A 15846-nucleotide genomic window follows, 5' to 3' on the forward strand; every position below is an offset into this window, starting at 1 on the left:
ACAGAGAACAAACTGAGGGTTGATGAGGGGGTGGGGAAGAGGGGAAAATGGGTGATGGGCATTGAGGAGGGCACTTGTTGGGATGAGCACTGGGTGTTGTACGTAAACCATGAACCACGGGAACCTACCCCAAAAACCAAGAGCACGCCTTACACACTGTATGTTAGCCAACTTGACAATAAATTACATTTTAAAAAACCTGCAACTTTAAGTTGTAACTATCATGCTATGAAATAAAATATGGGCCATGCCTATCAGCACTGTGCCCCAATGCCTACCGAATTAAGGTGCATGCAGTAAGCACTCAAATATACACTGAATGAATGAAGCTTTTTGAGGGCCAAGACAGACGGCTTCTCACCCAGTAAATACATAGTAAATATTCATTGAATTATTACATTTAAATTTTCAAGCAGAGTAGTGAGAGGAAAAAATCAGGATTCTTATAGGATTGGGCAAGAGGGTAAAATGAGGATTTTTATAAGATTGAGTTATTTACATCATTGTACTAGGTGGATTGGAATGTAGAGAGATGGGAGAAAGATATATCAGGGAGTAAGAAGCCTTATTAGCGGTCCCGATGTAAGGGCTTAGTGGGTGTTACTGAGAATGTCAGAGTAAGGGGAGATTTGAGGGACATTCTAAAAGAAGGAAAGAAGGTTCTGTTTTTTAAGGTTCTATTGTTTGTTTGTGTTTGTTTTTGTTTTGTTTTTGTTTTTTTTTTTTTTGAGAAAGCACACGAGCAGGGGAGGGGACGGAAAACCTGAAGAAAGCTCTGCATTGACAGCAGGGAAATCGATGCAAGTCTCAGACTCACAAATCATGAGATCCTGACCTGAGCCGAACTTGACCCACTGAGCCACCCAAACACCCCAAAAGAGGATTCTCCTACATTGGGTTTAGCAGCTGAAGGATGGGTTGAGGTTTTGAGTCTAGTTGACTTGAAACATTAGCAGTGCCTTTGATAGAAATAGGTTGGGTGACAATATAATTTGTCATCCAAATTCTTGAGTGTAAAAGAGCATGCAATAGTTAATTCTGTTGGGTCAGCAGGCATAAACTGGTATTGTCCCGAGGAAACTTCTGGAAGTAAGGAGTTGGGCCTGGAGTCCTTTGGAAGAGAAGTGGGAGAGGAGTTTAATGTTGAGCACACTGAGCTTTTGAGGCGGCTGCTGATGGCCTCAGTGAAATCCAGCAGCAAACGCAAATATGTGTGAAAGATCAGGAATAGAAATAAAGACTTCTAGTGGAATTAGGAAATAGAATTCGATCTCTGAGACAAATCAGCAGTTACAAATCAGGAAGAAGGAAGGAATTAGCAAAGAATCAGTCTAAGGTTAGTCAGAATAAGTGGTTTGATCAGTAAAACATGGTAGTCATAGGAATTTTTTGGAGGGGTTGTTAATATGATTAAAATCATCAGAAAACTTTATTTTATGGCAGTTGAACACTGACCTGGGCAAGCCCTCTTGAGTTTGCATTTGTATTTGAATGAGTTAGCTGTTCTAGTTTACTGTCTGCCCATTTTATAAATAAATAAAATGGATGTCTTAGCACCCAAAAATATTCCCTTGCCAGCCACTTTTACTGAAAAGGAAGAAAATCAGTTAGAAAGATGGCCATATGTATTCCCTCCAAATTCTCTAACCTGAAGTTACTTTTCCACTTGAAAGGAGGCTGTCACTGCCAGGAGACACTTAAGAGATGTTAAGTAATGTTTCCCTTACAGCAATTTACAAGCGTTGTGTTTTTCGCCTTGTACAAAAGGCAGATCTAAGAAAAATGTCTAATGCGGCTGGGAAACATTTCAATTCTTAGGAGGCTGCTGAACACTTAGAAATGAACTTAAGTGGAACAGAACATTTACATTTATAAATTGTCCCTCCAATGTATCTGATTCAGCACTCCATGTTATGCATGGTATTCACATCATTCAAAAGTGGCTAAGTGGCTTACCTGAAAGTTCAGGGCCATCTGTGTATCTGCTTCCATCAATTACCATCCCAGAGCCTCAGTTTCCTTACTGATAAAATGGAGATTAAAGGTGAGATGACCTCTAAAGTCCCCTCTAGTTCCAAAATTATCATTTTAGAAGATGATTCCATGAGAAGGAGGAGGACTTGTCTTGGGTATCTCTCTCGAGTGTCCCAAGTTAGTTTTAATGGGATACATTCCTTTAAACAATATTACAAGCAGTATGATCTGACTTACATTAGGTTAATGGAAATTGACCATGAATTTATTTTACTTTGGGTTATTTAATTTTAAAAAGGATAAGGGAGCGCCTGGGTGGCTAAGTTGGTTAAATGTCCCACTTCAGCTGAGGTCAGGATCAGCTGTCAGCACAGAGCCCACTTCGGCTCCTCTGTGCCCCCCTCCCTCTACCCCTTCCCAGCTCTCTCTTTCTCTCAAAAATAAATAAACATTAAAAAAAAAAAAAAAAGGATTGTAGGGGCGCCTGGGTGGCTCAGTCAGTTAAGCATCCAACTCTTAATTTCAGAAGCTCAGGTTATGATCTTACAGTTTGTGAGATTGAGCCCTGCATTGGGCTCTGTGCTGACAGCATGGAGCCTGCTTGGAATTTTCTCTCCCTCTCTGCCCCTCCCCAGCTCACACACTCTTTCTCAAAATAAATAAACATTAATAAATACATAAATAAAAAGGATTGTACAAAATTTCCAAAAGAGCACTTTCCTTTATCTCTCCTTTTCTCATAAAGTTTTCACTTTATGATTCTTTCTGTGGGTTTTTCAACTGCACAGGTGTGTTTTGGCACGATTTCTTTATAGAAATTATCAACTTTTCTCCTGCCATTTAGCCGGTGATATGTTCTCCTTCATTCCTATCAATGTATAAACATGTTCTCTTTCTTAAAATCCTCTCTTTCTTTTACTTTCCCCATCTGCTACCACCTATTTCCTCCTTCCCTTTCTGTTTAGACTTGATATTTAAATGTATACATTTAAATTTCTGCTCCATTTTATTGTGGGAGTCTGTCCTGTGCATTTCAGGATGTTTAGCAACATTCCTGATTTCTACCCCCAGATGCCAGTTATACCCTGCTCCCCCCCCCCGCAACAGGTCTGTAGATATTACCAAATGTTCCCATCCTCTCTTGACCACTACCCTACCGAAACGTTCTTGTCAAGGTCCTCAGTGACCTCCATGCTGTTAATCTGATGGCCATTTCTCATCCCTTTTGACCTCTTACCGGCACTCTATGTTCCAGAGCACCACTCTCTTACTTTTCTTTCCACCTCACTTCCTATTCCTTCTCAGTCCCTTTTACTGGTTTTTCCTCTTCTCTCGGACCACTTGATGGTAGGATGCCCAGGGGTAACTGTGTGCTGAAGCCAGTTACCTTTTAAGAAATTGTTATGTTTGGAGCACCTGGGTGGCTCAGTTGGTTGGGTGTTGAGCTCTTGATTTAATGGCTCGGGTCATGATCTTGTGGTTCGTGGGATTGAGCCCCACACACCAGGCTCTGCACCGACAGCTTGGAATTCTCTCTCTCTCTCTCCCTCCCTCTCTCTCTCTCTGCCTCTCTGTTTCTCTCTCAAAATAAATAATAAAAAAAGAAATTGTTATGTTTAAGAAATTGTGCCAGATTATTAGACCATTGGCACCTTACAATTGTCCATGGTAAAATATTTACACCATGAAAACTGGCAAAAGATACAAGTCATGGCTTCCACCTCACCAGTTAAACATTTACCTGTTTATCAGCTGCCCAGTCCTCAAAGCTCTTTTTTTTTTTTCAACGTTTTTAATTTATTTTTGGGACAGAGAGAGACAGAGCATGAACGGGGGAGGGGCAGAGAGAGAGGGAGACACAGAATCGGAAACAGGCTCCAGGCTCCGAGCCATCAGCCCAGAGCCCGACTTGGGGCTCGAACTCACGGACCGTGAGATCGTGACCTGAGCTGAAGTCGGACGCTTAACAGACTGAGCCACCCAGGCGCCCCTCAAACCTCTTTTCTAAGTACACACATCCACTTGGTGATCTTATCCAGTCTCGTGGCTTTAAAGACAATCTCCATTCTTCATGAAATAAAATGTAAAGGGGTAAAAAAAAAAAAACAAAAAAAAAACAAAGAGAGGAAGAACTTATACAATTTAAGAGACATTTCAACCAACTGCAAGAATCGATCTTTCTTAGATCCAGGTTGGAACAAGCCAACAGTAAAACAAACATAAATGGAGACAGAGATTACGTAATCTTTTCTGTCTGACTTCCTTCATCTAGTATGATTTTATTTTTAGCCTAAGATTCTTGAGATTCACTTATGTTATTACTAGTAGTTTGTTCTTTTCATTTTTTATTTCTTGCTGAATAGGATCACGCTGTAGGGATACACCACCTTTAGTTTATATAGTCATCACTTGGTGGACATTTTAATTTTCTCCATTTTTTGAAATTATTAGATGTGGTGTTAATTATGAAATATTTTAAACGTAGAAAAAAGTATAACATCAAGCATTTATATAGTGTTACTCTGTGCTAGCCATTGGTCTAAGTGTGTTAGATACAGTGGCGTGTCTAGCATGTTTCACATCCAGAACAGGTCAATTTTTACACCCCCTCCTCGTCTTTCTTTTTTGTTTGGTAAACTGTTATTTAGAGCAGTTTTAGGCTCAGAGTAAAATTGAGGGTATACAGACAGCTCCCATATACCCCCTGCTCCCCCACATGCACAGCCCTCCACACTTTCAACATCTGACACCAATAGAGTACATTTGTTACAAACTGATGTACCTACATTGACACATCATTATCACCCAAAGTCCACAGATTACTGTTAGGTTTCTTTGACTGTTGTACATTCTATGAATTTTGAGAAATGTATCTGCCATTACAGTATCATATAGAGGTTTCACTACCTTAAAAATCCCCTGTGCTCCACCTATTCCTCCCACCCCCATCCCCACCCCTGGCAGCCAATGATCTTTTTACTGTCTCCAGTCTCATCTTTTTCAGAATGTCATGCATAGTATGTAGCCTTTTCAGATTGGCTTCTTCCTTCTTTTTTTTAATGTTTATTTATTTTTGAGAGAGAGAGAGTGCAAGCAGGGGAGGGGCAAAGAGAGAGGGGACAGAGGATCCAAAGGGGGCTCTGTGTCTGTGCTGACAGCAGACAGCCTGATAACGGGGCTTGAACTCACAAACTGTGAGATCATGACCTGAGCCGAAGTCAACATGTAACCCACTGAGCCACCCAGGTGCTTCCTTCAGATTGGCTTCTTTCACTTGGTAGTATGACTTTCTATTTCCTTCATGTCTTTTCATGGCTGTGCTCCAGCAATTGACAAATAGGTTTATACTGCTCATGGAACACGAATATCCAAAGATGGTCAGTTTGAGTGTGTGTTTTTTGTTTGTTTTTGAGAGAAAGGGAGAGAGAGAATCTTAAGCAGGCTCCACACCCAGCTCAGAGTCCCACGTGGGGCTTAATCTCACGACCGTGAGATCATGACCTGAGCTGAAATCAAGACTTAACTGAGCCACCCAAGTGCCCCCAAAGATGTTGTTTTGACAGTCATTGACAAACGCAGAAACTGTATCATTCATTTCTTTGTTAATCCAATACGTAGGATAAAAGTTCTCTTAGGATAAATGTTCTCGTAGGATAAAATGTATTTTAACATTTCTATAGAGGCACCTGGGTGGCTCACTTGGTTAAGCATCCAACTTTGGTTCAGGTCATGATCTTGAGGTTTATGAGTTTGAGCCCCACATCAGGCTCTGTGCTGACAGCTCAGAGCCTGGAGCCTGCTTCAGATTGTGTGTCTCCCTCTCTCTCTGCCCTTCCCCCACTTGTGCTCTGTCTTTCTTTCTCAAAAATAAACATTAAAAATTTTTAAAAATACATTTATGTAATTAAAAAGTATTAATCTCTTACCCTTTGTACTATAATACTGGTTTTACTTTTCATTAAACATTTTACTGGCATCTTTATTATCTTTTTCTTTTCTTTAAAAAATTAAAAAAAATGTAAATCCAAGTTAGTTAATATATAGTATAATAATGGTTTCAGGGATAGAATTTAGTGATCCATCACTTACATATAACACCCAGTGCTCATCCCAACAAGTGCCCTCCTTAATGCCTATTGCCCATTTAGCCCGTGCTCCCACCCAACACCCCACCAGCAACCCTCAGTTTGTTCTCTGTATTTAAGAGTCTCTTTACAGTTTGTTCCCCTCTCTGTTTTTATATTATTTTTGCTTCCCTTCCCCTATGTTCATCTGTTTTGTTTCTTAAATTCCACATATGAGTGAAATCATACATTTGTCTCTCTCAGACTGACTTGTTTTGCTTGGCATAGTACACTCTAGTTCCATCCACATTGTTGCAAATGGTAAGATTTCATTCTTTTTGACTGCCAAGTAATACTCCGTATATTATGGAGTATATATATATATACACACATGTGTGTGCCACACACACACACACCACATCTTCTTTATCCATTATCAGTCGATGGACATTTGGGGCTCTTTCCATACTTTGGTTATTGTTGGTAGCACTGCTATAAACATTGGGGTGCATGTGCCCCTTTGAAACAGCATACTTGTATCCCTTGGGTAAATACCTAGTAGTGCAATTGCTGATCGTAGGGTAGTTCTATTTTTAATTTTTTGAGGAACCTCCATACTGTTTTCCGGAGTGGCTGCACCAGTTTGCATTCCCACCAGAAGTGAAAAAGGGTTTCTCTTTCTCTGCACCTTCACCAACATCTGTCATTGCCTGAGTTGTTCATTTTAGCCATTCTGACAGGTGTGAGGTGGTATCTCATTGTGGTTTTGATTGGTATTTCCTTGATGATGAATGATATTGAGCATCTTTTCATGTATGTGTCTGTTAGCCATCTGGATGTCTTAATGTCTTTTGCCCATTTCTTCACTGGGTTGTTTTTGGATGTTGAGTTTGATAAGTTCTTAATTGATTTTGGATACTAACCCTTTATCTGATATGTCATTTGCAAATATCTTCTCCCATTCTGTCAATTGCCTTTTAGTTTTGTTGATTGTTTCCTTCTCTGTGTAGAAGCTTTTTATCTTGATGAGGTCCTAATAGTTCATTTTTGCTTTTGTTTCCTTTGGCCTGTGGAGACATTTCAAGTAAGAGACTACTGCAGCTGAGGTCAAAGAGGTTTTTGCCTGCTTTCTCCTCTAGGATTTTGATGGCTTCTTGTCTTAGGTTTAGGTCTTTCACCCATTTTGAATTTATTTTAAGAAAGTGATCCATTTTTTTCAACACCATTTGCTGAAGAGAGTGTCTTTATTCCATTGGATAGTCTTTCCTGCTTTATCAAAGCTTAGTTGGCCATAAGTTTTTGGGTCCATTTTTGGTTTCTCTATTCTGTCCCATTGATCTATGTGTCTGTTTTTGTGCCAGTACCATATTATCTTGATGATTACACCTTTGTGATACAACTTGAAGTCTGGAATTGTGATGCCTCCAGCTTTGGTTTTCTTTTTCAACATTACTTTTGCTATTTGACGTCTGGTTCCATACAAATTTTAAAATTATTTGTTCTAGCTCTGTGATTTATTATTTTTTTTCAATGGACCACAAGTTAGCATAATTATTTAGATGAGATGTAAATTTATAAGACAATATTTTCACTATTTTCTGGCCATTATTAGTCATTTCATTTCAGGATTTTACTGAAAGTGATTTTTTCCTAACAGAGAGCAGGTGGTCAAGAGAATGAGAAGGCAAATCACAGACTGGGAGAAAATATTTGTAAAATATTTTACAGTCCTGATAAAGAACTGTTATCTAAGATATACAAAGAATCCTTAAAACTCAACAATAAGAAAATGAACAACCTGGAAGGGGGTGGGTTGGGGCTGGCTCAGTTCCCAGAGAACGTGACTCTTGATCTTGGGGGTCATGAGTTTGAGCTCCACAGGGGGTGTAGGGATTACTTACATAAAACTTAAAAAAAAAGTTAAAAAGAGCATGAACAACCCAAATAAAAAATGGGCTAAAGATTTTAACAGATACCTCTCTCACCAAAGAGGACCTACAATTGGCAAATGCGATGCTCAACATCGTAGGTCAGCAGGGAACTGCAAAGAACAGTAAGTTACCACTACACAGATATTAAGATGGCTAAAACTCAACCTAGTCCTTATTCACTCCGAGCTAGTGAGTCACTTCAAAAGGGTAAAAATATACCCTTTTGCACCCTCGGAAGTTATCCAAAGGGTGAAGCCTGACTTCTGCAGGTACACTCAATAACTGAAAGAAGGGGGCGTGGTGTCTTCAGCCTAGTGCGCAAGTCCGATTGTAAAAGCAGTTAAGCCTGCCCCTAGCGCCTGATTAAAATATTTAACTCCAGCTGTAGGAGATTCTCCCCCAACTCTCCTGTATTGACTTATTTATGATAAATCCATACGTTTTTATTAATTTGTGAGACACAAATTTCTCCCCGAGCCATCTTATTTCAATTGAGCATGTATTCATACCGAAGTGCCTTTTGTCCCCAGCCCATTGTGAGCCCTCAATAAAGTTTGCCGCTTAGAACGAGGACATAACTTTTGCTAAAACAAAACAAAATAGAACAAAAACAACCCCTAAACCAAATCATTCCACTTCACAGGATGCTTGGGGAAAGGAATGGAGTTTATTATATTTGTGGGGTTTTTTTTTTCCTCAGGCACTTCAATAGTTGCCTATTTTCCTGGGGGCGGTGCCGCTTGTGGACCCGATGGACCCCGGCGAGGCCGCCATTTTGGAGTCTTCCCTAAGGAGCTTCTACCGGCTTTTCGCGCCGCTGCCGCCGCTGCCAGCGGCCTTGCCGGGCAGGATGAATGTGATAGACCACGTGCGAGACATGGCGGCCGCGGGGCTGCACTCTAACGTGCGGCTCCTCAGCAGCTTGTTACTTACAATGAGTAATAACAACCCGTGAGTTGAGGCGGGGAGCGGCCTGGGGCTGAGGAGAAAGTGGCTCCGGTTTGGGAGCGGGGGCAGAGGGGGCCTGGGGACTGGCGGGAAGAGCGACCGCGGGTCTCTCCGCTGAGGCTTCGGGGTCAGCGAAGGCGTCGTCAGGCGGAGCCGTTCTGGGAACGCAAGTTGAGTTCACTTGGTCTCTGCGCTGTGCCAGACGCTGGGATGAGCTCCCTGAGGGAGATGTGGCGAGCGGCCGCTTCGAGAAATGGAAGGCGGAGGCTCTGAGGGCGAGCCTGGCTAGGGTTTCCCGAAAGTTGGGAGCGGCGGGTTTCCTGAGGCACCTGTCGCCCGGCAGAACGACTGTCACTTCGCTGGGCTGACTCCTCTCTTCCCGGCTCTTCCCCGAAGAACGTTTTCTCGCTCGCCGCCGCTCAGAAAGGCCCGGTCTTATACCTTCGTCCCCCATCTGAGATTGATCTTTTCCCCTTGAATGTGTCAGAAGGGTCCACTTTCTGGCCTCCAGAACCCCCGAAAACGGGAGACGCTGCTGGGTGGGAGTGGCGCCTTTTTAAGGACATGCAGTGCCCCTTTCTTGTTTTCAGAGCTGCGGTTTCTGGAGTCTTATGACGGATGCAGCACAGGGCTCTTTCCAGCCTCGAGTGCGCGTTGCCCCCCCTGCTTTAATTCCCCCATTGTACGTACTTAAAACTCTCTCCCGTGACCTCCGAGGCCAAACATTTTTCTCCCCGACCTCCTCTCCTGTCCTCTGCTCACTGTGCTTCAGCCTTGCGGGCTCTTCTTTCTGTCACTTGAACACACCAAGCTCAGTTCTCAACTCAGGGCTTTGCATTTGCTGCTCCGCTTGCAGTCCTCACCTCAGAGAGCTGTGTCCTCCGTCAGGTTCCAGCTCAAGACATCCCTCCTAGAGAACAGCTTCTGTAACCATCAGAATTGCCCCTTACCCTCACTACTCCATCCCTTTGTCCTGTTTTATATTCTGCGCCCCTCTTTTTTTTTTTTTTTTTTTTTTAAATTGATGAAGGTCAGAAGGTGTTTTCCTAGCTTCAGGGAGGTCAGTTTCAATTCTGACCTTTAGCGTTTATTATTAAATTTCATACTGAATTGGCAGTATACACAGTAAAAAATTCAAACAGTACAGAAGAGGTATGCAGATAACCTAATTTACAGAAACATGGGCTAAGCTTAGTGGATTAAACTGCTTCTAATTATCCTGTAACATCTGCAGGAACCAAGAGTAATGACTAACTGGTGCATAAATTCCCATGAAGGAAAGTGTGCCTTGCCCAGTCACTCAAAACCAACTGCAAGGCTGCAGAATAAACACAGAAGGCTGAAAGAGACCAGGGCTCCCTCGCTGTCAACACTAAGTGGATGGTGGTGAAATGATGGGTCTCACGTAGCAAGGTCCAGAAGCACACTCATGGAAATAAAATAGAGGAGCTGCATTACAGGCGCTTAACAGGCTTTTCCTTTCTGACCTAGACAGCTTCTAGAGCAGGCCAAACGCAAATGGGTCCACCCTGAGTAGAAAATTCAGTTACGCCACTCAGAAGTAGACTGTGGTGGGTCAGACTGAAGACTTTAGAATCAGAAGGACCAAAGTCCAGACATCATGGCTTCTCACGGAGTGTGTGAATTTGGGCAGTTTTACCTCCCTGAGGTTGTACGTACTTCCTTAGCACATTCAACAAACATGTGAGTGCTCACTGCACAAAAGCACTGTACTGACCTCCTTAGGTGTTAAGGGTGATTAGAATACAGATCTTAAAAGTTCTCACCACAAGACCTCACTCCATCGTTTCCATTCACCACAGGCAACAACGATTAACAGTCTCGTGTGTCATTCCAGAGATGATTTATAGGTGTATAAGTAGGCATATGTGTTACAATATATAAATATCTGAATGCTTTGAGTGTAGCAATATTTTCTATTAAATCTTATTTCTCAGTATATATATAGATTCTCAGAGTTGGAAGAGATCTTAACTAGCTGGACTATACCTTTTAGTCCTTGAATTTCCTTTGTAATTTTATATCCAGTGTTCAGCGTACCTGTCCTTTTTTTCTTTAAGATTAAAAAATTTAAGATAAACTTGACATACTATTAGATGCATCCTTTTAAAGCATACATTTCTGTGTTCTTTTTTTTTTAAGTTTATTTTTGAGAGAGGGAAAGCACAAGTGGAGGAGGGGCAGAGAGAGAGAAGGAGAGAGGGTCCCAAGCAGGCTCCACACTGTCAGTGCAGGGGCCCCGATGTGGGGCTCTATCTCACCACCTTGGGATCATGACTTGAGCCAAAAAAAAAAAAAAAAAGTTGGACGCTTAACTGATTGAACCACCCAAGGGCTCCCTTGGTTTTAAATCTATTCACAGAGTTGTACAACCATCACCACTGTCTATCCCAAACTTTCATTATCCCCAAAAGAAACCCCATATTCTATTAGTAATCACCCCTGGTCCCACTTTCTCCAGCCCCTGGCAGCTACTAATCTCTGGTATCTATTGTTGAGTATCCTTCATTTGTTGACAAATTAACTGTTTACACAGTTGACTGTGACTGTTCTTTCATTTTAAACAGCTATAGCTTTACTCGTCAAAGAAAAATGTGTAAATTCTTCTTGTCAGGAATGGTGGGGAGGTGGAATTGGCGATTAAAAATGTTCCCCATTAAGAATGGTGGCCAGCTTCTAGGCAATTATTATGCTTGTGAGGAATGTTCAACATTAGTGAAAAAGTTTTGAAACATCTTGGTTCTTTTACACTGGTCCTTGAATCCCTGTGACTTGAGATAAAAATTCTAGTGTTAGTAGAAGTTTACTTTTGTATTAAAAAAAAACAAAAACAAAAACTTCATCAAATAAGGCTAATCCTCTTTCTATCCTACCCTGTCCCATTGGCTTATTCTATTCTATTCTGTTCTATTCTCATACTTCGGTATTTTAGTATTCCTATCTTCTTCAGTATTTGAAGAGTTTTCAGTTCCTTTGAAACCTCTTTTTGTTCAGCACTTTCCTGAAAAGGTTTCAAAGTGGTGAGGTTTCTCTTTTCCAAGTTGTTCAACCCTTCCTGGTAGTATTTGTTAAGTCATTGTGATTTTTCTCCTTTTGTCTATATTATGCTAAAAACCGATGTTAATATAAGAAAGTATGGATATATATATCAGATTGTTAAGTTAAGAGGACTTGGGGTAAGGAAGGGGAGGAAAAAATGTATAACATTTCTCTTTGTATATGTGTGTATTACTGTATTTGATTTAGAGGTATCATTGCTTTTTTAGTAAATAAAGGAGAAAAACATTAAAATAGAGCAATTTAAAGCAGTTTCCTGGATGTGCTGACCATATTAGCGTAGAGTGCGACTCTCATGCCTCTCATTTTAAGGACTAGCATTTATGATATGTTGACTTTTTTGTAAACTGTCCTTATACAAGGCTTTATGCTAGGCTTATGTGGACACTAAGGAGGGTGTTCTGTCTAACATTTCAAAATAACCCATGTAGGGGGTATTTTCTTTGTTTTCCAGTGAGTTATTCTCCCCATCCCAGAAGTACCAGCTCTTGGTGTATCACGCAGATTCTCTCTTTCATGATAAAGAATATCGGAATGCTGTGAGTAAGTATACCATGGCTTTGCAGCAGAAGAAAGCCCTAAGTAAAACTTCAAAAGTGAGACCTTCAACTGGCAATTCTGCATCTACTCCGCAAAGTCAGGTAAATGGAGATGGAAGTGTGAATTTTTTTTTTTTTTTTTTTTTTTTTTTTTTTGAGGGTGAGAGACTGAAAGAATTTACAAGACTGTGGACTAGATGTAGAGGAGGGGAAAATAAAAAATAGTTTTAAAGGAGAGCTGACTAGAGAAACAAAGATGAGAAACCACAAAGATGCAAGAATGCGAAATTCACTCTGGATGAATCTAAAAATGGAATTAAACATGAATTATATGGGTTCACCGAGGTTCTGCATTGTTCCTCCCTTTTATACAAACAGAACTCAAAATCCATTGTTTTTATAAGTTTAATTAAAGTACAACTTTTAAAATGTAACTCAGGTATTAGGATTGCAAGAACCTAGGGAAATTTATGGGAAATACTAAGAATTCCTGCCAGTTTTGGTTGCCTGATAATTAAATAAATGAAGGGGAGAATTGTAATTTCACACAGTCTTCTGATTTGATGGAGATATCCAGTTACCAGAAATTAACTCTAATAGTAGACTCCAGAAGATTTACAGGGTGTATAACTAAGGCTGCTTATTGCAGCATTATTTTTAATGGTAAGAAACTGAAAGCAAGTGTTCATCAGTGGAGTCTAGTTAAATTAGCGCATAGCCATAAGATGGGATATGATGAACTGTTACTGAAATGAAAAATGAGATAGAGGTACATGTGCTGATTTGAAAAGAACTGCACATAATAGTAAGGAAAATAAGATTTGTAGAAGTCTGTTCTGTTTGTTTAAAGGGGATGGATTATAGATACATAAATATATCTTCGTATATGCCGTATATATATATAAATGCTGAAAATCGATGTTAATATAAGAAAGTATGGATATGTATCAGATATATATCTGATATATATTATATATAAACATATGTTGTATATGCATTATGTATGAAGGATTTTGTGTGTAGAAGGAAAGAAATTTAACACTGGAAAGCTTTAGGGAGAGGGGAATTTTTACTTTGCAATTTGACCCTCTTTTAAGTTTAAATTATACATGCAACTTACACTGAAAAGTAATGTCAGTAGGATGAACTGGGTGTGAAATTATAAGTCATGTTTTTTCTGCTTTGTATTTTTCCACATTTTGAAAAAAGACAAATTAATGTAGTTTCCCTTTTTTTTTTAAAGCCTCTATATCTTCATCTTGTTTTTTTTTTTCTTTATGTAAAACCTTTGATTTTTGTTATTAAAGAGCTGATTGCCAGGATTTTCTCTATTTTCTTTTTATTTTATTTATTTATTTTTTAAATAATCTCTATACCCAGTGTGAGACTTAAACTCACAGTCCTGAGATGAAGAGTTGCACACTCCACTGACTGAGCCAACCAGGCACCCCAGGATTTTCTCTGTTTTCTGACACTGAATGGAAATCATGTATATTATTCACACAGGGTCACTCATAGAAGTAGCTAACTTTTTGAGCATTCAGTATGCCAAGCACCATGCTAAACCTTTCATATTAATTAAATGCACTTAATCTTTAAGGAATTTTTTTTACCTCACATTTTAATTTTTTTAAGTTTTTGTTTTAATTCCAGTTAGTTAACATACAGTGTTGTATTAGTTTCAGATACACAATATAGTAATTCACCACTTCCATACCTCACCCTGTGCTCATCACAACTAGTGTACTCCTTAATCCCCATCACCTATTTAACCTATCCCCTTAGCCTCTCCCCTCTGGTAACCATCAGTTTGTTTTCTATAATTAATCTTTAAGGAATTTTTCAAAAATTAAGATCTATTTCACTTCCCAGAATTAACAATTCACTGGGTTGTAGTATATTCACAAAATTGTGCAACTGTCATCACTTTAATTCCAGAACATTTTCATCACCCTAGGAAATTTGCAAGCCTTTTTATCTCTTTTATCTCTTTAGCCTCTGGGAATCACTAACCTTTTTCTGTCTCTATGGATTTACCTATTCTGGACATTGCATATGAATAGAATCATACAATATGTAACCTTTTGTGTCTGGTTTCTTTTACTTGAGCATAATATTTTTAGATTTGACCCATGTTATGGCATGAATCGGTTCTTTGTTCTTTTTTATTGCTGAATAATATTCCATCGTGTGGATATGCCATAACTATTCGTTAGTTGATGGACATTTATGTTATTTCCACTTCTTGTCTATCAGTAATGTTTATATAAACATTTATGTGCAGGTTTTTGTGTGAACATAGGTTTTCGGTTCTCTTGGCTGGATGTGTAGGGGCAGAATTGCTGGGTCATATGGTAACTCTATATTTAATGTTTTGAGGAACTGCCTTACTGTTGAAGTAATATTTTGAAGAAATGTTTTCATTGCCTCTTAGTGTCTTCCATCTGAAATTGAAGTGAAATACAAAATGGCTGAATGTTATACAATGCTAAAACAAGATAAGGATGCCATTGCTATTCTTGATGGGATTCCTTCAAGACAAAGAACTCCCAAAGTAAGTTGAATTGACAATTTGGTATATATTCTTCTCCTACCCAGTCCTTCCAACCCATTTCCTCCATGTTTTCTCCATGCATTAGGGAGTCCATCTGAATATTTTACTCTTGACTCACTTTGTTCCCCTGAAAATGGAGTAGATGAGGTTCAGAGAGATAGAAGAATTACTTTCTTATGAAACTCTGAAAATTCGTCTGATGAAAATGATAGCTGGAGAATATTACAAGTGCTCATTCTTTGGTATTTCTTACCATTGGAAATAATTTGTAAACACTTCCAGGTGGCAACAGTACTTTTTTAAGAATCTCATGTTTTGCATTCTATAGGTGCCCCCATTTGATTATATGAATGAGTTTATTAATCCCTTTGGTTTCAAGATCCAGGACTACAAGATCTTTATTTGTGTGTGAGATACATATTTGTGTTTGAATTGGTAACATATCAATAGAACACCTTCAACTGAAATCAAAAGATCTTGTCTGAGTTTAGGGCATACAAGCTGTGAAGTGTGTAGTATGAACTTGGGCAAGTTACCAATTTGAACTTTACTTTTTTTTTCTTATGTATAAAATGAGGTTAATAATACTTTGCTAACTTTAAGTTCCTTTATGAAAGAATACTTTTTAAAGTACTATACTGTAAGGAGTATTATATTGGGCATCTTTGATTACTGGTTTTTTTTGAAGTCCAGTTTAGAGGAACAGTGAGAATCTTTGCTTTTAGTATTGAATTCACATCAGTGGTTAATATTCTACC

The 15846-nt window shown here is 39.4% G+C and overlaps 1 protein-coding gene across 4 annotated transcripts in view; it reads left to right on the forward strand.

Annotated features, from left to right (window-relative positions):
- Positions 1-8678: 8678 nt before the first annotated feature.
- The window catches only part of ANAPC7 (anaphase promoting complex subunit 7), a 43077-nt gene continuing 35909 nt past the window's right edge, over positions 8679-15846 (forward strand). For 3 of the 4 annotated variants that reach the window (XR_007455239.1, XR_007455240.1, XR_007455241.1), the window contains exons 1-3: positions 8679-8920; positions 12450-12636; positions 14969-15088. Coding sequence is in view for 1 of the 4 variants with exons in the window: in XM_049619354.1 (XP_049475311.1) it covers positions 8721-8920; positions 12450-12636; positions 14969-15088 (507 nt within the window). In the remaining 3 variants the exon portion in view is untranslated. The remainder of the gene's footprint in view (positions 8921-12449; positions 12637-14968; positions 15089-15846) is intronic. The other variant, XM_049619354.1, reaches the window with a different exon arrangement.

This window comes from Panthera uncia, assembly GCF_023721935.1.
Source record: "Panthera uncia isolate 11264 chromosome D3 unlocalized genomic scaffold, Puncia_PCG_1.0 HiC_scaffold_8, whole genome shotgun sequence".
Taxonomy (NCBI): domain Eukaryota; kingdom Metazoa; phylum Chordata; class Mammalia; order Carnivora; family Felidae; genus Panthera; species Panthera uncia.